The sequence below is a fragment of the Coregonus clupeaformis genome, chromosome 1, assembly GCF_020615455.1.
Source record: "Coregonus clupeaformis isolate EN_2021a chromosome 1, ASM2061545v1, whole genome shotgun sequence".
Lineage (NCBI taxonomy): Eukaryota > Metazoa > Chordata > Actinopteri > Salmoniformes > Salmonidae > Coregonus > Coregonus clupeaformis.
The window spans coordinates 67,629,732-67,652,822 of record NC_059192.1 but is presented as its reverse complement, the minus strand read 5'-3'; the positions used below and the strand labels follow the sequence as shown (position 1 = coordinate 67,652,822).

The 23,091-nt window shown below is 39.9% G+C and overlaps 1 protein-coding gene across 4 annotated transcripts in view; it reads left to right on the top strand.

The window, feature by feature from the left end:
- si:ch211-180a12.2 overlaps window positions 1-23,091 on the top strand; it is a 74,531-nt gene that overhangs the window by 15,993 nt on the left and 35,447 nt on the right. For all 4 annotated transcript variants that reach the window (XM_041884720.2, XM_041884709.2, XM_041884714.2 and 1 more), the window contains exons 4-5: window positions 9,216-9,524; window positions 10,034-10,144. In XM_041884720.2, the coding sequence (XP_041740654.2) occupies window positions 9,216-9,524; window positions 10,034-10,144 (420 nt within the window). The remainder of the gene's footprint in view (window positions 1-9,215; window positions 9,525-10,033; window positions 10,145-23,091) is intronic.

Sequence of the window (23,091 nt, the reverse complement as noted above, 5' to 3'; positions counted from 1 at the left end):
GGCGGCGTTGATTAGTTGTTGGGGGTGCAGTGGTTGATCCAATCATGGCTCGGCAGCCGCCGACCACCAGGCAGAGGTTGGATGAAGGTTCCGGACGAGTGATGTTCATGGCTAACGATCCGGCAGGGAATGGATGTTAGGCCAGAGCCTAAGAAGGGTGATGATCAGGACCAGGTGTGCAGATTGCTGATGGGATGCAGGTGCGGAAATCAAGAGAGCTCCCCGGAGCGTTCCAGAACCCTCGGGAAACTGGAGATCACGAGCAGAAAACTAGTCCACAGACAGGACCCGACTCAGACTGCCGGGATCGTTACAACCATAGAGGCTCAGAATAAGTTAGAGGAAAAACAAAAAGAAATGGAGGAACTTATTCAAGAAAGATCAAGTGTAATGTATTATAAAAATAAAGCGAACTGGATGGAATATGGGGAAAAATACACCTTTTTATTTTTTAATCTTCAACATAGAAATGCTACCAAAAAGAATTTACTGAAACTTGTTACAAATGACGGAGTCACCCATGATTCACCAAACAATATTTTGAAAGAGGAAGCAAAGTACTTTAAGCATATGTTTTCATTTCAGTCTCCTCCATCTCCACTAACCGAAGCAAATTGTATGAATTTGTTTTCTATTAATAATATGAAATTGACAGCTGTACAGAAAGACTCATGTGAAGGCCAAATTACAGAGGAAGAACTTCTTGATGCAATTAAAGCCCTTAAATCCGGGAAAACTCCAGGGCTGGATGGCATACCAGTGGAGGTATACCAAACCTTTTATGATATACTCAGAGGACCGTTATTAATATGTTTTAACCACTCCTATATAAATGGTAGATTATTAGACACTTAACAAGAAGGTCTGACTTCATTAGTACTTAAACAGGATCCAAGTTGTAAATATAAAGATCCAGTCCATTTAAAAAAATTGGAGGCCTCTTACACTTCAGTGTTGTGATGAAAAACCTCTAGCAAAATGCATAGCGCATAGAATTAAAAAGGTATTGTCAGATATTATTCATCCTTATCAGACAGGTTTTCTACATTGGAGATAATATAAGTCAAGTACTGGAAACAATAGAACACTATGAAAAATATGGGAAACCAGGCCTGGTATTCATAGCTGACTTTGAAAAGGCTTTTGATAAAGTACGACTGGAGTTTATATATAAATGCCTGAATATTTCAATTTAGGAGAATCTCTTATAAAATGGGTTAAAGTTATGTATAGTAACCCTAGGTGTAAAATATAAAATAATGGCTCCTTCTCAGAAAGTTTTAAACTATCAAGAGGAGTAAAACAAAGTCGTCCACTATCGGCATATCTATTTATTATTGCTATTGAAATGTTAGCTGTTAAAATCTGATCCAACAATAATATAAAGGGATTAGAAATCCAGGTCTTAAAAGCAAAGGTGTCATTGTATGCTGATGATTGATGTTTTCTTTTAAATCCACAATTTGGATCCCTCCACAGCCTCATAGAGGATCTAGATACTTCTGACCTCTCTGGATTACAACCAAATTATGATAAGTGTACTATATTACGTATTGGATCACTAAAAAATATAACTTTTACATTACCGTGTAGTTTACCAATAAAATGGTCTGACTGTGATGTGGACATACTCGGTATACATATCCCAAAAGAAAGAAATGATCTTACTCCAATACATTTTAATAGAAAGTTAGCAAAAATAGATAAGATCTTGCTACCATGGAAAGGAAAATACCTGTCTATTTGTGGAAAAATCACCCTGATTAACTCTTTAGTCATATCCCGGTTTACCTATTTGCTTATGGTCTTGCCTACACCTAGCGACCTGTTTTTAAAAATGATATGAGCAAAAAAGATTCAATTTTATTTGGAATGGCAAGCCAGACAAAATGAAAAGGGCCTATTTATATAATGAATATAAATTCGGAGGGCAGAAATTCTTAAATATTAAAGCATTAGACCTATCACTAAAATCTTCAGTCATACAAAAGTTATAATTAAATTAGTAAGAATGTCTCACCCAATGTTCAAGAATGGCCTTTTTCCCTTGATTTAGATAACAAACTCTCACTTTCAGTTATTTGAAAAGGAAATCATCTCCCAAATATCACTATTTATGAAAAATGTATGCACTCACTAACTGTAAGTCGCTCTGGATAAGAGCGTCTGCTAAATGACTAAAATGTAAAATGTAAATGTATTTCTAAAACAAGCCATAGAAAGTTGGTTGCAATTTCAATTTAATCCTCCAGAAATGACAGAACAAATAATGCAACAAATATTGTGGTTAAACTCAAATATACTAATTGATTTTTTTAAAACATTTTTTTTGGACAAAATGTTTAAAAAAGGTACAGTGAGGGAAAAAAGTATTTGATCCCCTGCTGATTTTGTATGTTTGCCCACTGACAAAGAAATGATCAGTCTATCATTTTAATGGTAGGTTTATTTGAACAGTGAGGGACAGAATAACAACAAAAATATCCAGAAAAACGCATGTCAAAAATGTTATAAATTGATTTGAATTTTAATGAGGGAAATAAGTATTTGACCCCCTCTCAATCAGAAAGTTTTCTGGCTCCCAGGTGTCTTTTATACGGGTAACGAGCTGAGATCAGGAGCACACTCTTAAAGGGAGTGCTCCTAATCTCAGCTTGTTACCTGTATAAGAGACACCTGTCCACAGAAGCAATCAATCAATCAGATTCCAAACTCTCCACCATGGCCAAGACCAAAGAGCTCTCCAAGGATGTCAGGGACAAGATTGTAGACCTACACAAGGCTGGAATGGGCTACAAGACCATCGCCAAGCAGCTTGGTGAGAAGGTGACAACAGTTGGTGCGATTATTCGCAAATGGAAGAAACACAAAAGAACTGTCAATCTCCCTCGGCCTGGGGCTCCATGCAAGAGCTCACCTCGTGGAGTTGCAATGATCATGAGAACGGTGAGGAATCAGCTCAGAACTACACGGGAGGATCTTGTCAATGATCTCAAGGCAGCTGGGACCATAGTCACCAAGAAAACAATTGGTAACACACTACGCTGTGAAGGACTGAAATCCTGCAGCGCCGGATTTTTGACGTACCGATTCCATGGCATAGTGTTTATGAACTGATACTTAAAACGACGCCGGATTCAAAACTTATAATTTTTCAATTGAAATTATTATATAAAATTCTTGCTACCAATAGAATGTTATTTATATGGGGGATACAATCTTCCCAGCTCTGCAGATTTTGCTGCGAAGAGACAAAATCATTAGATCATTTGTTTTGGTACTGTCCATTTGTAGCTTGTTTTTGGACACAGGTCCAGGAATGGCTAAAGGATTGCAATATTTACCTGGAGCTAACCCTGCAGATAGCATTACTGGGTGATCTGAAAAGTAATAGTCAATCGATCAATAATATAATAATACTTTTAGCAAAAATGTTTATTTTCAATTTACAATCTGTAGAAACAATGAGAATAGAAAGGTTCAGAACTTTTGTAAAACATCACAGTACAGTTGAAAAATATATGGCAAATAGAAATCAAATAGGGATGGTATTAAGAGATAGATAGGTGGTGTTGAATGGAGTTGAAGGATGGGACTAATAACAACTAACAACAACTAATAACAACAAGATAACTAATAATGTAAGCAGACTGTGTCCATAATAAGTATATAGGTTATAGGTTGAGAGCTTTTGTGAAAGAGCACAGTTAGAAAGATATGGCATATAGAAGCAAACCGGATGGACATCATGAAAATGATCGGAGAGGTTGAGGGTAGAGAAAGTTCAGGAGTAAAAACAAACAAAATAAAATTATCGTAAAATTGACTGTGTCCATAAAATGTATATGGTATGTATAAGCTGGAAGTAGAGGCCTAAGCATTGTTGTTCACTAGTTTACTCCAATTAGGGAAAGGGTGGTGGGGTTGGAAAGTAATAAAGGGAAATATATTTTTTTAAAGGATATGTACAGTGGGGAAAAAAAGTATTTAGTCAGCCACCAATTGTGCAAGTTCTCCCACTTAAAAAGATGAGAGAGGCCTGTAATTTTTATCATAGGTACACGTCAACTATGACAGACAAAATGAGAAAAAGAAATCCAGAAAATCACATTGTAGGATTTTTAATGAATTTATTTGCAAATTATGGTGGAAAATAAGTATTTGGTCAATAACAAAAGTTTCTCAATACTTTGTTATATACCCTTTGTTGGCAATGACACAGGTCAAACGTTTTCTGTAAGTCTTCACAAGGTTTTCACACACTGTTGCTGGTATTTTGGCCCATTCCTCCATGCAGATCTCCTCTAGAGCAGTGATGTTTTGGGGCTGTCGCTGGGCAACACGGACTTTCAACTCCCCTCCAAAGATTTTCTATGGGGTTGAGATCTGGAGACTGGCTAGGCCACTCCAGGACCTTGAAATGCTTCTTACGAAGCCACTCCTTCGTTGCCCGGGCGGTGTGTTTGGGATCATTGTCATGCTGAAAGACCCAGCCACGTTTCATCTTCAATGCCCTTGCTGACGGAAGGAGGTTTTCACTCAAAATCTCACGATACATTGCCCCATTCATTCTTTCCTTTACACGGATCAGTCGTCCTGGTCCCTTTGCAGAAAAACAGCCCCAAAGCATGATGTTTCCACCCCCATGCTTCACAGTAGGTATGGTGTTCTTTGGATGCAACTCAGCATTCTTTGTCCTCCAAACACGACGAGTTGAGTTTTTACCAAAATGTTCTATTTTGGTTTCATCTGACCATATGACATTCTCCCTAATCCTCTTCTGGATCATCCAAATGCACTCTAGCAAACTTCAGACGGGCCTGGACATGTACTGGCTTAAGCAGGGGGACACGTCTGTCACTGCAGGATTTGAGTCCCTGGCGGCGTAGTGTGTTACTGATGGTAGGCTTTGTTACTTTGGTCCCAGCTCTCTGCAGGTCATTCACTAGGTCCCCCCGTGTGGTTCTGGGATTTTTGCTCACCGTTCTTGTGATCATTTTGACCCCACGGGGTGAGATCTTGCGTGGAGCCCCAGATCGAGGGAGATTATCAGTGGTCTTGTATGTCTTCCATTTCCTAATAATTGCTCCCACAGTTGATTTCTTCAAACCAAGCTACTTACCTATTGCAGATTCAGTCTTCTCAGCCTGGTGCAGGTCTACAATTTTGTTTCTGGTGTCCTTTGACAGCTCTTTGGTCTTGGCCATAGTGGAGTTTGGAGTGTGACTGTTTGAGGTTGTGGACAGGTGTCTTTTATACTGATAACAAGTTCAAACAGGTGCCATTAATACAGGTAACGAGTGGAGGACAGAGGAGCCTCTTAAAGAAGTTGCTACAGGTCTGTGAGAGCCAGAAATCTTGCTTGTTTTTAGGTGACCAAATACTTATTTTCCACCATGATTTGCAAATAAATTCATTAAAAATCCTACAATGTGATTTTCTGGATTGTTTTTCCTCAATTTGTCTGTCATAGTTGACGTGTACCTATGATAAAAATTACAGGCCTCTCTCATCTTTTTAAGTGGGAGAACTTGCACAATTGGTGGCTGACTAAATACTTTTTTTCCCCACTGTATATGTGTATGTATGTATGTGTGTATATACACTGCTCAAAAAAATAAAGGGAACACTTAAACAACACAATGTAACTCCAAGTCAATCACACTTCTGTGAAATCAAACTGTCCACTTAGGAAGCAACACTGATTGACAATAAATTTCACATGCTGTTGTGCAAATGGAATAGACAACAGGTGGAAATTATAGGCAATTAGCAAGACACCCCCAATAAAGGAGTGGTTCTGCAGGTGGTGACCACAGACCACTTCTCAGTTCCTATGCTTCCTGGCTGATGTTTTGGTCACTTTTGAATGCTGGCGGTGCTTTCACTCTAGTGGTAGCATGAGACGGAGTCTACAACCCACACAAGTGGCTCAGGTAGTGCAGCTCACCCAATATGGCACATCAATGCGAGCTGTGGCAAGAAGGTTTGCTGTGTCTGTCAGCGTAGTGTCCAGAGCATGGAGGCGCTACCAGGAGACAGGCCAGTACATCAGAAGACGTGGAGGAGGCCGTAGGAGGGCAACAACCCAGCAGCAGGACCGTTACCTCCGCCTTTGTGCAAGGAGGAGCAGGAGGAGCACTGCCAGTGCCCTGCAAAATGACCTCCAGCAGGCCACAAATGTGCATGTGTCTGCTCAAACGGTCAGAAACAGACTCCATGAGGGTGGTATGAGGGCCCGACGTCCACAGGTGGGGGTTGTGCTTACAGCCCAACACCGTGCAGTACGTTTGGCATTTGCCAGAGAACACTAAGATTGGCAAATTCGCCACTGGCGCCCTGTGCTCTTCACAGATGAAAGCAGGTTCACACTGAGCACATGTGACAGACGTGACAGAGTCTGGAGACGCCGTGGAGAACGTTCTGCTGCCTGCAACATCCTCCAGCATGACCGGTTTGGCGGTGGGTCAGTCATGGTGTGGGGTGGCATTTCTTTGGGGGGCCGCACAGCCCTCCATGTGCTCGCCAGAGGTAGCCTGACTGCCATTAGGTACCGAGATGAGATCCTCAGACCCCTTGTGAGACCATATGCTGGTGCGGTTGGCCCTGGGTTCCTCCTAATGCAAGACAATGCTAGACCTCATGTGGCTGGAGTGTGTCAGCAGTTCCTGCAAGAGGAAGGCATTGATGCTATGGACTGGCCCGCCCGTTCCCCAGACCTGAATCCAATTGAGCACATCTGGGACATCATGTCTCTCTCCATCCACCAACGCCACGTTGCACCACAGACTGTCCAGGATTTGGCGGATGCTTTAGTCCAGGTCTGGGTGGAGATCCCTCAGGAGACCATCCAACACCTCATCAGGAGCATGCCCAGGCGTTGTAGGGAGGTCATACAGGCACGTGGAGGCCACAAACACACTGAGACTCATTTTGACTTGTTTTAAGGACATTACATTAAAGTTGGATCAGCCTGTAGTGTGGTATTCCACTTTAATTTTGAGGGTGACTCCAAATCCAGACCTCCATTTGTTGATACATTTGATTTCCATTGATAGTTTTTGTGTGATTTTGTTGTCAGCACATTCAACTATGTAAAGAAAAAAGTATTTAATAAGATTATTTCATTCATTCAGATCTAGGATGTGTTATTTTAGTGTTCCCTTTATTTTTTGAGCAGTGTATATATATATATATATATATATATATATATATATATATATATATATATATATATATATAGTGGGGAAAAAAAGTATTTAGTCAGCCACCAATTGTGCAAGTTCTCCCACTTAAAAAGATGAGAGAGGCCTGTAATTTTCATCATAGGTACACGTCAACTATGACAGACAAAATGAGAATTTTTTCTTTTCCTCCAAACATGACGAGTTGAGTTTTTACCAAAAAAGTTATATTTTGGTTTCATCTGACCATATGACATTCTCCCAATCCTCTTCTGGATCATCCAAATGCACTCTAGCAAACTTCAGACGGGCCTGGACATGTACTGGCTTAAGCAGGGGGACACGTCAGCACTGCAGGATTTGAGTCCCTGGCGGCGTAGTGTGTTACTGATGGTAGGCTTTGTTACTTTGGTCGCAGCTCTCTGCAGGTCATTCACTAGGTCCCCCCGTGTGGTTCTGGGATTTTTGCTCACCGTTCTTGTGATCATTTTGACCCCACGGGGTGAGATCTTGCTTGGAGCCCCAGATCGAGGGAGATTATCAGTGGTCTTATATGTCTTCCATTTCCTAATAATTGCTCCCACAGTTGATTTCTTCAAACCAAGCTGCTTACCTATTGCAGATTCAGTCTTCCCAGCCTGGTGCAGGTCTACAATTTTGTTTCTGGTGTCCTTTGACAGCTCTTTGGTCTTGGCCATAGTGGAGTTTGGAGTGTGACTGTTTGAGGTTGTGGACAGGTGTCTTTTATACTAAATAATAATTGGTCATTTAGCAGACGCTCTTATCCAGAGCGACTTACAGGAGCAATTAGGGTTAAGTGCCTTGCTCAAGGGCACATCGACAGATTTTTCACCTAGTGGGCTCGGGGATTAGAACCAGCGACCTTTCGGTTACTGGCACAACGCTCTTACCCACTAAGCTACCTGCCTCCCCGTACTGATAACAAGTTCAAACAGGTGCCATTAATACAGGTAACGAGTGGAGGACAGAGGAGCCTCTTAAAGAAGAAGTTACAGGTCTGTGAGAGCCAGAAATCTTGCTTGTTTGTAGGTGACCAAATACTTATTTTCCACCATAATTTGCAAATAAATTCATTAAAAATCCTACAATGTGACTTTCTGGATTTTTTTTCCTCAATTTGTCTGTCATAGTTGACGTGTACCTATGATGAAAATTACAGGCCTCTCTCATCTTTTTAAGTGGGAGAACATGCACAATTGGTGGCTGACTAAATACTTTTTTCCCCCACTGTATATATATATATATATATATATATATATATATGCGAGAAGAAAAAAAACATATGGGGGATTGGAAGTGATGCAGACAATTACGTTGATGGAAGTTACAATCTATCTGCAATATTAAAACTGATCTACCCCCTGAAAAATGAAAAATAAAATATAAATAAAAAGTGTATCTTTAATTTACAATCTGTAGAAACTATGAGAATAGAAAGGTTCAGAACTTTTGTGAAATATTACAGCACAGTTGAAAAATATATAGTAAATAGAAATCCCATATGGATGGTGTTAAGAGATAGTTGGGAGGGGTTGAACAGAGCTGAAGGGTGTAAAATGTATATAGGTTCAGAACTTTTGTGAAACAGCACAGTTCAAAATATATTGCAAATAGAAATGAAACTGGATGGACATCAGAAATAGATGAAAGAGGTTGATGGTAGAGGAAGGACAGGACTAAAAACAAACAAAATATAACTATTGTAAAATAGATTGTGTCCGTAAAATGTATATAGTATGTATAAGCTGGAAGTAGAAGCCTAAGTGTTGTTGTTCATTAGTTTATTCCAAATATATTGATAAAAGTCACCTTGTCCAAGAGAGATTTACATGGTTTTTTATTTGGCTTTTCATTATTTGACAGTTAAAGGGCATAAAACAACAACAGACCCTATACTACACCCCCCCCAACCACCACCACCACCCTCAGTCCCATGCTACAACACCAACCCCCAATTACATTTTTATATTTTAGTAATTTAGAAATCTATCATTTCTCTTTCCTCCCCAGACCTCCCGACCGTCACCCTCTCCGCAGTGCCCTTGCCCTCCCGCGACTCTTTGCTCACCCTCTCCTGCGACATCGAGGGCTTCTATCCGGAGGACGTCTCTGTGTCCTGGCTACAGAATGGCACAGAGCTCCCCGCACCTCTGCTGAGCAAGGCGGGCCCGGACGGCACCTTCAGAACCAGGCGCTACTACACCCTGAGCCCCGAGCAGAGGGAGCTGGCCGGGGAGGTGGAGTGTGTCGTCCATCAGCCCAGCGTCACTGAACCTGTGGTCACCTCCTTAGACCTGGCCGAGATCGACCCCATCATAGGTAACAGAGAGTTGAGAGGGGATAGGGAGGGAGAGAGAGAGAGGGGAGGGGAGGGGAAGGGAGGGACAGAGAGAGTTCACAAATCCAACAAATCCCAACATTGGGTTTGATAAAATTCTTAGCTGGGTTTCCAACATAACCCCCTCTTAGAAACAACAGAGGGTGGTAAGTAGCCCAGAGGTTAGAGAGATAGCCCAGTAACCAAAATGATTACTTGATGAAAAAGTGTGGACTGAACTGGCCACTGGAGGGCTTCTGGTGTCAGATCAGTACTACCAATACTGTTGTGCCCTTGGTCAAGGCACTTAACCCCAAAACTAGCTCTCCATTCAGGGGCGCTGCACACGGCTGACCCTGTGCCTCTCAACATATGTGTGTGTTTCTGAGGTTGGGGGGAAAAGGCAGAGAACGAATTTATGTCCTTACCAAATTGACAATAAAGTATCTATTCTATTCAGCATGGCCTCAAACATATTCTACCCTCCTCACTTGTGTGTCTCCTCTCCCAGAGACAGAAACTGTGCTGACCAAGTCTGCCAAGGCATCTGTGGCTCTGATGTGCATCTCTCTGGTGCTGGTCTTTCTGCTCTGCTTTGGCTTCTCCTGGAGAAGGAGTGATGGTGAGTAAGACAGACTTTATTATTTCACTTTATTAATAATATACATCGTATTTAAATGTCCATATAATTCCATATTTATATCTGAATAATAAATATAAATACAGTATATAATGAATGAAAATTGTATATACAGTATATTATACTATATAGATTGGCTGGTGCAGCATATATAAAAACCTTGTAAAACTGACTATCCTACCGATCTTTGACTTTGCGATGTCATTTACAAAATAGCCTCCAACACTCTACTCAGCAAATTGGATGTAGTCTATCACAGTGCCATCCGTTTTGTCACCAAAGCCACATATACTACGCACCACTGTGACCTGTACGCTCTTGTTGGCTAGTCCTCACTACATATTCGTCGCCAAACCCACTGGCTCCAGGCCATCTATAAATCACTGCTAGGCAAATCTCCACTTTATCTTAGCTCATTGGTCACCATAGCTACACCCACCCGTAGTATGCGCTCCAGCAGGTATATCTCACTGGTCATCCCCAAAGCCAACACCTCCTTTGGCCGCCAGTCCTTCCAGTTCTCTGTTGCCAATGACTGGAACGAATTGCAAAAATCTCTGAAGCTGGAGACTCTTATCTCCCTCACTAACTTTAAGCATCAGTTGTCAGAGCACCTTACCGATCACTGCACCTGTACACAGCCCATCTGAAATTATCCCACCCAACTACCTCATCCCCATATTGTTATTTATTTTGCTCATTTGCACCCCAGTATCTCTATTTGCACATCATCTCTTGCACATCTATCATTCCAGTGTTAATACTAATAGTAATTATTTTGCACTATGGCCTATTTATTACCTTACCTCCATAACTTGCTACATTTGCACACACTGTATATATATTTCTGTTGTATTTTTGACTTTATCTTTTGTTTTACCCCATATGTAACTCTGTGTTGTTGTTTTTATCGCACTGCTTTGCTTTATCTTGGTTAAATAAAGGTGAAAAAAAAATATATATATATATATATAATATATACAGTGGTGAGAACAAGTATTTGATACACTGCCGATTTTGCAGGTTTTCCTACTTACAAAGCATGTAGAGGTCTGCAATTTGTATCATAGGTACACTTCAACTGTGAGAGACGTAATCTAAAACAAAAATCCAGAAAATTACATTCTATGATTTTTAAGTAATTAATTTGCATTTTATTGCATGACATAAGTATTTGATACATCAGAAAAGCAGAACTTAATATTTGGTACAGAAACCTTTGTTTGCCATTACAGAGATCATACGTTTCCTGTAGGTCTTGACCAGATTTGCACACACTGCAGAAGGGATTTTGGCCCACACCTCCATACAGACCTTCTCCAGATCCTTCAGGTTTCGGGGCTTTTGCTGGGCAATACGGACTTTCAGCTACCTCCAAAGATTTTCTATTGGGTTCAGGTCTGGAGACTGGCTAGGCCACTCCAGAATCTTGAGATGCTTCTTACGGAGCCACTCCTTAGTTGCCCTGGCTGTGTGTTTCGGGTCATTGTCATGCTGGAAGACCCAGCCACGACCCATCTTCAATGCTCTTACTGAGGGAAGGAGGTTGTTGGCCAAGATCTCGCGATACATGGCCCCATCCATCCTCCACTCAATACGGTGCAGTCGTCCTGTCCCCTTTGCAGAAAAGCATCCCCAAAGAATGATGTTTCCACCTCCATGCTTCACGGTTGGGATGGTGTTCTTGGGGTTGTACTCATCCTTCTTCTTCCTCCAAACACGGCGAGTGGAGTTTAGACCAAAAAGCTATATTTTTGTCTCATCAGACCACATGACTTTCTCCCATTGCTCCTCTGGATCATCCAGATGGTCACTGGCAAACTTCAGATGGGCCTGGACATGCGCTGGCTTGAGCAGGGGGACCTTGCGTGTGCTGCAGGATTTTAATCCATGCCGGCGTAGTGTGTTACTAATGGTTTTCTTTGAGACTGTGGTCCCAGCTCTCTTCATGTCATTGACCAGCTCCTGCCGTGTAGTTCTGGGCTGAACCCTCACCTTCCTCATGATTGACCGTCATCTTGAACTTCTTCCATTTTCTAATAATTGCGCCAACAGTTGTTGCCTTCTCACCAAGCTGCTTGCCTATTGTCCTGTAGCCCATCCCAGCCTTGTGCAGGTCTACAATTTTATCCCTGATGTCCTTACACAGCTTTCTGGTCTTGGCCATTGTGGAGAGGTTGGAGTCTGTTTGATTGAGTGTGTGGACAGGTGTCTTTTATACAGGTAACGAGTTCAAACAGGTGCAGTTAATACAGGTAATGAGTGGAGAACAGGAGGGCTTCTTAAAGAAAAACTAACAGGTCTGTGAGAGCCGGAATTCTTACTGGTTGGTAGGTGATCAAATACTTATGTCATGCAATAAAATGCAAATTAATTACTTAAAAATCATATAATGTGATTTTCTGGATTTTTGTTTTAGATTCAGTCTCTCACAGTTGAAGTGTACCTATGATAAAAAATTACAGACCTCTACATGCTTTGTAAGTAGGAAAACCTGCAAAATTGGCAGTGTATCAAATACTTGCAAATATGTCATTTGAGATGGGCTGGTCCTACATATAGGGTCGGTTTCCCGGAAACAGATTAAGCCTAGTCCTGGACTAAAAAGCATGTTCAATGGAAATTCTCCATTGAAATAGGTTTTTAGTGCAGGACAAGGCTTAATATGTGTCCGGGAAACTGGCCCATATTATATATAACACTTTTATTGTGATAGGTTGAGATTTATAGATACAGTGGGGTTCGAAATTATTGACACCCTTGATAAAGATAAGCAAAAAAGACTGTATAAAATAAGTAATACAAATACTGAGCTAAATTGTATGCTAAAAGAAACTGGAAAATTACATTATATTATGCTAATACAATTGCTCAGAGAAAGAGATTTTAACAAGTAATACTTTTTTTCTCAAAAAGATAGGGGTCAAAATTATTGGCACCCCAGTTTTCAATACCTTTCAATACCTCACCTTGTGAGGTTAACGGCACTGAGCCTCTTTCTAAAAAAAATATGAGATTGGAGAACACATTGGGAGGGATCTTAGTCCATTCATCCATACAGAATATTTCCAGATCCTTGATATCCTTCGTCTGCACTTATGGACTACCCTCTTCAATTCAAACCACAGGTTTTCAATGGGCTTTAAGTCCGGAGGCAGAGATGGCCATTGAAAAATGTTTCTTTTGTGGTCAATTTACCATTTCTTTGTGGATTTGGATGTGTGCTTGGGGTTATTGTCTTGCTAAAAGATCCACTTGCGGCTAAGTTTCAGCCTCCTGGCAGAAGCAACCAGGTTTTTAGCTAAAATGTTCTGATACTGGGTAAATGGGTTCATGATGCTGTTGACCTTAAAGGATAAGTTCTTTTTTAGATGTAAATGGCATGTTATAGAAAGGTCCAGACACCTTTTTTGTGACTTCACTTGTTTTTGAGAAACTTACCCCAAACTGCAAATCACTTCCTCATCCTCATTGTGTAGTATGGGTGCCCTGAAAAAACATGAACAAAGGCGCCAAAAAGACCCAAATACGTCCTTTTAGAAACGGCAAAGCTGTCATTATAGTGATGCAGGTCTTTAGATGTTGTACACATGAAATTGTGTCATTCCGAACTTTATCCGCAACGTCATATTCCCTTTTGTGCAACTAGAGCCGTTTCCCCTATCCAGCTGTTCCATTCTCTGTATAGCCTGCTGCTATAGGTAACTGCCAAAATAAAGGAAACACCAACATAAAGTGTCTTAATAGGGCGTTAAGCCACCATGAGCTGCTAGAACAGCATCAATTCTCATTGGCATAGATTCTACAAGTGTCTGTAACTTATTGTGTGGAAGCACTCCATGCTTTCAATATGTGTTTCCTTTATTTTGGCAGTTACCTGTAGAATGAAGGGAGAGGTTTCGCTCAAGTCGCAACAAAATGGAATATAACGCTGCGGATAAAGTTCGGAATTACACAATAAATTAAAAAATGTACGATTTTATTTGATCTTTTATAAACAATAAAATACATACACATACAAATAACAACATCAACTACATCAAACCTGCCCAGACCCACTAGCACACACCCCATTTCCAGCACCCGCATCATTTTATTCCACATGGCCTGAAACTGCACCATTTTGTTTCTCTCCGTATCGTACACACTTTCAATATTTAAATAATAAATCATTTTATTTTTCCATTGTGTTAATGATGGCGGATTGATTGATTTCCAAGTTTTTAGTATACGTTTTTTCAAGATAAGTGATGAGAAGAGAATCGTCCAACCCATTGGGTATCTCACTACACCCAATATGCCACGTCTTGAAATATGCAGACAGACAGATTAAAAGTAAGTTTACATTGTAATACTTCTGACAGCCAACTTTCTAACTCCGCCCACAATTTCTGGACGTTATAGGATTTCCAGAAAGCATGTGTTATTGAGTCATTATTAGTTTTACACTTAAGACATGACTCTGCCGTTGTGCTGTAGAATTTGGGAATTTTGTCTCCTGTATAATACATTCTTGGATATGATCTCTGCAAGGTATTGTATATCTTCCCTATCATATGAACATCCTTTTCTAACTAAAATAGGATTCCCTCAAGGTTGCTTTGATTTCCAAAATATTTCAAATCGAAATGTAGTTACAGTATATCTAACTTTTAAGTTGCATGTATTTTAAACCATCACATTGGTCAGTCCAAAATTACTTCTTAATTCTCTTATGGAAATAAATGTGTTTCCTATTACCTAATTTACGGTCTCTATGCCTTTAGTTTCCATGTGGACCAATTTATCGGTGAATTCTGAAAAGCTATCCAAGGATTGTTTTTTAAGATTGTTTTTAGGAAGTGATATTTGTTTTTGTACTGTTCTTACCTATGTTTATGTTCTTAGCTTTATCCTTTGAAAATAGACATGTAAAAATATTCTGGGGATTAGCATGAGCGTCTTCAATATGTAACCATTGCTCCTCTTTAGTGCATTTATATATGTCGCAAGTAAAAGCCTTGGGTAGCGAATTGATACAATTCCAAGTCTGTAAGGTTAAAACCACCCTCAGATTTAGGAAGATGTCAAACCTTCCTTTTATTCTAGGAATTTTACTTGCAAATATAAAGTTTGTTATGACCAAGTATACTTTTTTTATGTATTTGTTGGGGTAATTGGTATTACTGAAAATAAATACAAAAACTTTGGCAGCCATGCCATTCTAAGGTAGGTTTATTATACCTGTAAGATTTATTGGAAGATGTATTCCGTTTAATTAGATCTGCTTTCATATTGTTGAGTAATGGACTATAATTGTCTTTATATATTTGTTGTTTTTTGTCACTTATTAAGCATCCTAAGTATTGCATTTTTTTGTGGTCCATTATTTCATTTTTTCCACATTCATTTTATATCCAGATTTTTTTGGTATTCTGATATTTTTTTAGCAAAGGGGGCATTGTGTTTTCAATATTGGTCAGGTATATCAAGAGGTCATCATCAAATAGGTTTAGTTTATATTCATGTTTACCAATACTGATACCTGTTACGTTTGGATCCTGTCTAATTATTTTTGCAAGTGGTTCAATTGCCAGTGCAACCAGGAGGGGGGATAGGGGACATCCCTGTCTTGTGCCCCTTTCTGAAGCAATTTCATCAGATAATGTATTATTTGTGTATATTTTTGCTTTAGGGCATTTATAAAAAACAAAAACAAATGTATTATTTCAGCTGGAAAGTTGAAAGTTTCCAAAGTGTTGAATAGAAAAAGCCATTCAAGATGGTCTAAAGCCTTTTCGGCATTAACAGCCATTATTGATAAATCTATATCTTGTTTTTTTGCGTATTGAATTAAACTAAAACATGTTCTTGTATTTGTTTGTAAGTGTCTATTTTTAATAAACCCTGTTTGATTGATATCTATCAAGTCTGGTAAGACTTTTGCCATTCTATTGCTTCTAAGCTTTGTTATTGTTTTATTTTCACAATTTATTAAACTTATGGTTCAATAATCAGCAGGGGACTCTCCAGATTTCCTGGTTTTAATATAACTGAAATAACTGTTTGATACATGGGACTAGGAAGTACTCAATTGATTGACGTGTGTTGTCATTTGTGTAAATAGGGGGGCTACTTTGTCCCAAAATGTTGAATAGAACTCAATGGGAAAGCCATCCATTCCTGGTGCTTTTCTCAGTGTGAATATATTTATTCTTGGGTGATCTCTGTTTTAAGTGATTATTTTTTGTCTGCTGGTAATTGCTTCAGAGTTGTTGAGTCTAAGAAGGCTATAGGATCCGTCCAACTGTTGTTTAATTCTGATGTATGTACATTTTCATAGAAGCTTTTAAAATGGTCATTAATCGCGTTGTTTTTAATTACAGTCTTTGTATCTTTATCTTTTAAAATTATAACTGCTTTAGCATGTATTCATTTTGTGAGAGCTGTGAGATATTTACTGGGTGTATTTGCCATTAAGTAGTATGCTTTATTTTAGTTTAAACTGTAGCTGTTGGCTCTCTTCAAAAGTAAAATATCGTATTCCTGCTTAAGTTCCGAAATTGTATTTTCTTCTTTACCATGTAAAGATTTTCATGGACTTTTTAGAGGATAGTGATTTATTTTTCAAAAATTTTAATTTCTAAATCAAATTTAACTTTAGCAGAGTATGAGATTATCATCCCCCTATGTATGCCTTAAAGGCATCCCAAATTATATCGGGGGTCGACCCAGGTTTAGACGGGGCTTAGACTGTAATGGGATAATTATCTCCAGGTGTCCTGTAAATAATTTGTAGAGATTAAATTTTTCAGCCTCTTTGGAGGCTCCCTAAATTTGCCTTTTTTATTACTACGTCTGTCAATCTTATCGAATTTATAATTTAGGTCACCTGCTAAAATAATAGTTCCTGTCTGGATTTGATCTAATATAGCTTGAATTCTATCTAAAAACACCAGATTTGCCCCGGGTGGGATATACAATGAAATCAATGTGTATTTTTCACCATGTAAGGTACAATTCAACATTCGAAAACATCCTTCTTGGTCAATGTGCTGGGATATAAGGGAAAATGTTGTATTCTTATTTATCAGGATGCCTACACCTCTGCTGTTACTACAGTAGGTGGCAGCATGGTCCTCTCCATCCCAGCTCCTCTTTAAATGTTCATTTTCTGCTTTTTAAAAATGTAACTCTTGCAAGACAACCACATCTACTGACAATATCTTTAAGTGTTCAAGACCCATATCATTTTTTTCATCATGGAGCCCATGCACATTCCATGTGATAAATTGGATTTTGTTGGTCTTTACTTGTATAGAATCAAAGTTAATCTTATCTGTTCCGTCTATCATTGAAAAACCAAGTAAAACATTTTAGCAAACAAGACATATGAGGGTGGTGGGCATTCCATAGAATGGGAGGATCATACATAGTTATTGTAAACATTACATAAATAGAGCATGTGGGCTGAGAAGACATACATTTAAAAAATAAAAAAAATAAAGTCTGTCTTTGTACTTGCTTTTTAGGGCTTTTTAGCTCAGACTTCTCTACTAATGTGCTCCAAAAAATGTGGATACATACATTGTACATACAGTTGAAGTCGGAAATGTACATACACTTAGGTTGGAGTCATTAAAACTTGTTTTTCAACCACTCCACAAAGTTCTTGTTAACAAACTATAGTTTTGGCAAGTCAGTTAGGACATCTACTTTGAGCATGACACAAGTAATTTTTCCAGCAATTGTTTACAGACAGATTATTTCACTTATAATTCACTGTATCACAATTCCAGTGGGTCAGAAGTGTACATACAGTAGGTTACGAAAGTATTCACCCCCCTTGGCATTTTTCCTATTTTGTTGCCTTACAATCTGGAATTAAAATGGATTTTTGGAGGGTTGGTATCATTTGATTTACACAACATGCCTACCACTTTGAAGATGCAAAATATTTTTTATTGTGAAACAAACAAGAAATTAGACAAAAAAACAGAAAACTTGAGCGTGCATAACTATTCACCTCCCCAAAGTCAATACTTTGTAGAGCCACCTTTTGCAGCAATTACAGCTGCAAGTCTCTTGGGGTATGTCTCTATAAGCTTGGCACATCTAGCCACCGGGATTTTTACCCATTCTTCAAGGCAAAACTGCTCCAGCTCCTTCAAGTTGGATGGGTTCTGCTAGTGTACAACAATCTTTAAGTCAAACCACAGATTCTCAATCGGATTGAGGTCTGGGCTTTGACTAGGCCATTCCAAGACATTTAAATGTTTCCCCTTAAACCACTCGAGTGTTGCTTTAGCAGTATGATTAGGGCCATTGTCCTACTGGAAGGTGAACCTCCGTCCCAGTCTCAAATCTCTGGAAGACTGAAACAGGTTTCCCTCAAAAATGTCCCTGTATTGGAGAAATGTCCTTCCCAGTCCCTGCCGATGAAAAATATCCCCACAGCATGATGCTGCCACCACCATGCTTCACTGTGGGGATGGTGTTCTCGGGGTGATGAGAGGTGTTGGGTTTGCGCCAGACATAGCGTTTTCCTTGATGGCCAAAAAGCTCAATTTTAGTCTCATCTGACCAGAGTACCTTCTTCCATATGTTTGGGGAGTCTCCCACATGCGTTTTGGCGAACACCAAACGTGTTTGCTTATTTTTTTCTTTAAGCAATGGCTTTTTTTCTGGCCACTCTTCCGTAAAGCCCAGCTCTGTGGAGTGTACGGCTTAAAGTGGTCCTTTGGACAGATACCTTTGCAGCTCCTTCAGGGTTATCTTTGGTCTCTTTGTTGCCTCTCTGATTAATGCCCTCCTTGCCTGGTCCGTGAGTTTTGGTGGGCGGCCCTCTCTTGGCAGGTTTGTTGTGGTGCCATATTCTTTCCATTTTTTAATAATGGATTTAATCGTGCTCTGTGGGATGTTCAATGTTTCAGATATTTTTTTATAACCTAATCCTGATCTGTACTTCTCCACAACTTTGTCCCTGACCTGTTTGGAGAGCTCCTTGGTCTTCATTGTCCGCTTGCTTGGTGGTGCCCCTTGCTTAGTGGTGTTGCAGACTCTGGGGCCTTTCAGAACAGGTGTATATATACTGAGATCATGTGACAGATCATGTGACACTTAGATTGCACACAGGTGGACTTTATTTAGCTAATTATGTGACTTCTGAAGTCCCAAGGGGGATGAATACTATTGCAAGGCACTGTACACTACGTTGACTGTGCCTTTAAACAGCTTGGAAAATTCCAGAAAATGATGTCATGGCTTTGGAAGCTTCTGATAGGCGAATTGACATCATTTGAGTCAATTGGAGGTGTACCTGTAGATGTATTTCAAGGCCCTACCTTCAAACTCAGTGACTCTTTGCTTGACATCATGGGAAAATCAAAAGAAATCAGCCAAGACCTCATAAAAAGAATTGTAGACCTCCACAAGTCTGGTTCATCCTTGGAAGCTATTTCCAAACGCCTGAAGGTACCACGTTCATCTGTACAAACAATAGTACGCAAGTATAAACACCATGGAACCACGCAGCCGTCATACCGCTCAGGAAGGAGACGCGTTCTGTCTCCTAGAGATGAACGTACTTTCGTGCGAAAAGTGCAAATAAATCCCAGAACAACAGCAAAGGACTTTGTGAAGATGCTGGAGGAAACAGGTACAAAAGTATCTATATCCACAGTAAAACGAGTCCCATATCGACATAACCTGAAAGGCCGCTCAGCAAGGAAGAAGCCACTACTCCAAAACCTACGGTTTGCAACTGCACATGGGGACAAAGATCTTACTTTTTGGAGAAATGTCCTCTGGTCTGATTAAACAAAAATAGAACTGTTTGGCCATAATGACCATTGTTATGTTTGGAGGAAAAAGAGGAAGGCTTGCAAGCCGAAGAACACCATCCCAACCGTGAAGGACGGGGTGGCAGCATCATGCTTTGCTGCAGGAGGGACTGGTGCACTTCACAAAATAGATGGCATCATGAGGAAGGAAAATGATGTGGATATATTGAAGCAACATCTCAAGACATCAGTCAGGAAGTTAAAGCTTGGTCGCAAATGGGTCTTCCAAATGGACAATGACCCCAAGCATACTTCCAAAGTTGTGGCAAAATGGCTTAAGGACAACAAAGTCAAGGTATTGGAGTGGCCATCACAAAGCCCTGACCTCAATCCTATTGAAAATGTGTGGGCAGAGCTGTGTGCGAGCAAGGAGGCCTACAAACCTGACTCAGTTACACACAACTTATTGTGGGAAGCTGGTGGAAGGCTACCCGAAATGTTTGACCCAAGTTAAACAATTTAAAGGCAATGCTACCAAATACTAATTGAGTGTATGTAAACTTCTGACCCACTGGGAATGTGATGAAAGAAATAAAAGCTGAAATAAATCATTCTCTCTACTATTATTCTGACATTTCACATTCTTAAATAAAATAAAGTGGTGATCCTAACTGACCTAAGACAGGGAATTCTTTACCAGGATTACATGTCAGGAATTATGAAAAACTGAGTTTAAATGGCAGGTAGCTTAGTGGTTAAGAGCGTAGTGCCAGTAACCGAAAGGTCGCTGGTTCTAATCCTTGAGCCGACTATGTGAAAAATCTGTCGATGTGCCCGAGTTGCAAGGCACTTAACCCTAATTGCTCCTGTAAGTCGCTCTGGATAAGAGCGTCTGCTAAATAACTAAAATGTAAATGTAAATGTATTTGGCTAAGGTGTATGTAAACTTCCAGCTTCAACTGTATGTTCCTTGATACGGTTGGTAAAGCTGACGACTTCTCCGAGTTGAAAGACACAGACTGGCTGGGCGACTTTGCTTTTGGTGTGGACATATTGGGGCATCTGAACGATCTAAATGTGAAACTGCAGGGAAATTGTGTTTTTGTGCATGAACAGTATTCCAACGTGAAAGCGTTCAAGGCCAAACTTATGTTGTTCTCCAGACAAATGAGCAGCTGGTCTCTCGCTCATTTTCCGACACTGGCCGCACTGAACGCGTCCACATCGCAGTGCCGCACTGAGACATACAGTAGCACTTTGATCGACCTGCATGCTGAGTTTTCCCGCCGCTTCTCAGATTTCACCAAGATTGAGACTGAGCTGGAACTTGTATCATGCCCCCTGTCTTTAGACAATGAGAAATCACCACCAGACACAGTTGGAGTTCATCAACATCCAATGTGGCAATGCTTTGAAGGAGAAATACAAAACAGCAACAATAGACCAGTTCTATGGCTCACTGAATTAAACACAGTTTCCAAACATTAAAAAGCACGCCCAAAGGATGCTTGTTTTATTCGGGTCCACATATGTGTGTGAACAAACGTTCTCAGTCATGAATTACAACAAATCCCGTCACAGGTCAAATTTAACAAATGACCACTTGTCAGCTGTTCTGAGAATCTCTACATCAGGGCTGCCCAACCCTCTTCCTGGAGATCTGCTGTCCTGTAGGTTTTCCGTCCAACCCTAATTTAGCATATTTGATTCAGCTAGTTAAGGTCTTGTTGAGCAGCTAATAAGTAGAATCAGGTGTTAAATTAGGGTTGGACTGAAAACCCACAGGACGGTCGATCTCCAGGAAGAGGGTTGGGCAGCCCTGCTCTACTTCAGAGATGACACCAGACTTTGATGCCCTTACCAAGAGAGGTGTCCAGACCCATTGTTCACATTAAGACTTGAATAACCGTGACTGGGGTAGGCAAGGATTATGCTTTTTCATGGTGATGGTTATGCAGTGAGAATTATCCAGCAATGCACTTGGATACAGGTAATAACTAATCAGTCAGATTTGGGCTGAGGTGATTGGATAACTGTAAATATGGCTCACAATGGAGATGAGAATTGTTCCTTAATATGCTTTCAAAAACAGACCATTCCAAGTGAAACGGATTACCATATGTTTCACTCAAATTTTTGACTGGAGACATTTTGCATGTCTCCAGTCACATAATATATATCTATTTTTGTAAGTTTGCATATTGTGACTGTAAGTTTGATTGTACTTTACAAGGGCAGAGATGCAGGATCTGTTTGTGTGTTTGACTCTGTCTGTGATGTTATAAATTATATCAATTTTGTGTTCACAAAAAACAAGGGTAGAGATGGTACAAGGGTAGAATTGTTCTGCAAGCATATGTACACCTACAGTACACTAGTAGTTGCGTGTCAATGTGAAAATGAATAAAGGCTTCACATGTTTTGTCACGCATATAGTATGTGGCCATTCACTTGGTTTCAAAAACTTAATGTGGCCCTTGAGCCAAAAGGTTTACCCACCCCTGGTATAGAACCTGTTTCAAATTATCACTTTTATGCTCAACATAGCCACTTCATATGCGCACTCTCACTCCGAAATGGGGAAAATATGCTTTCTATTTTATTCAGCTAAGTTAAATTATATTCTTCTTACTTTCAAATCATATAATATAAAATAATGGCACCGGACTTATAAGCATATCTTGTCTGCTAAGTGAACAAGCCTACAGCCTATGGCATGGCACGTAGCCAGATAACATACAGTAGGCCAACTCATATTCTGTTCTTCTGAAATACATTTTCTTCGTATCATAATGTTTCTTTAGACCTGCCTAAAATAAATAATGGATTTATTGTGATTTTACATTTACATTTACGTCATTTAGCAGACGCTCTTATCCAGAGCGACGTACAAATTGGTGCATTCACCTTATAGCCAGTGGGATAACCACTTTACAATATGTATATATATATATATATATATATATATATATATATATATATATATATATCAGTGGGGGGAAAAAGTATTTAGTCAGCCACCAATTGTGCAAGTTCTCCCACTTAAAAAGATGAGCGAGGCCTGTAATTTTCATCATAGGTACACGTCAACTATGACAGACAAATTGAGAATTTCTTTTCCAGAAAATCACATTGTAGGATTGGCAAAGAGCACGTGGCAAAGAGCTT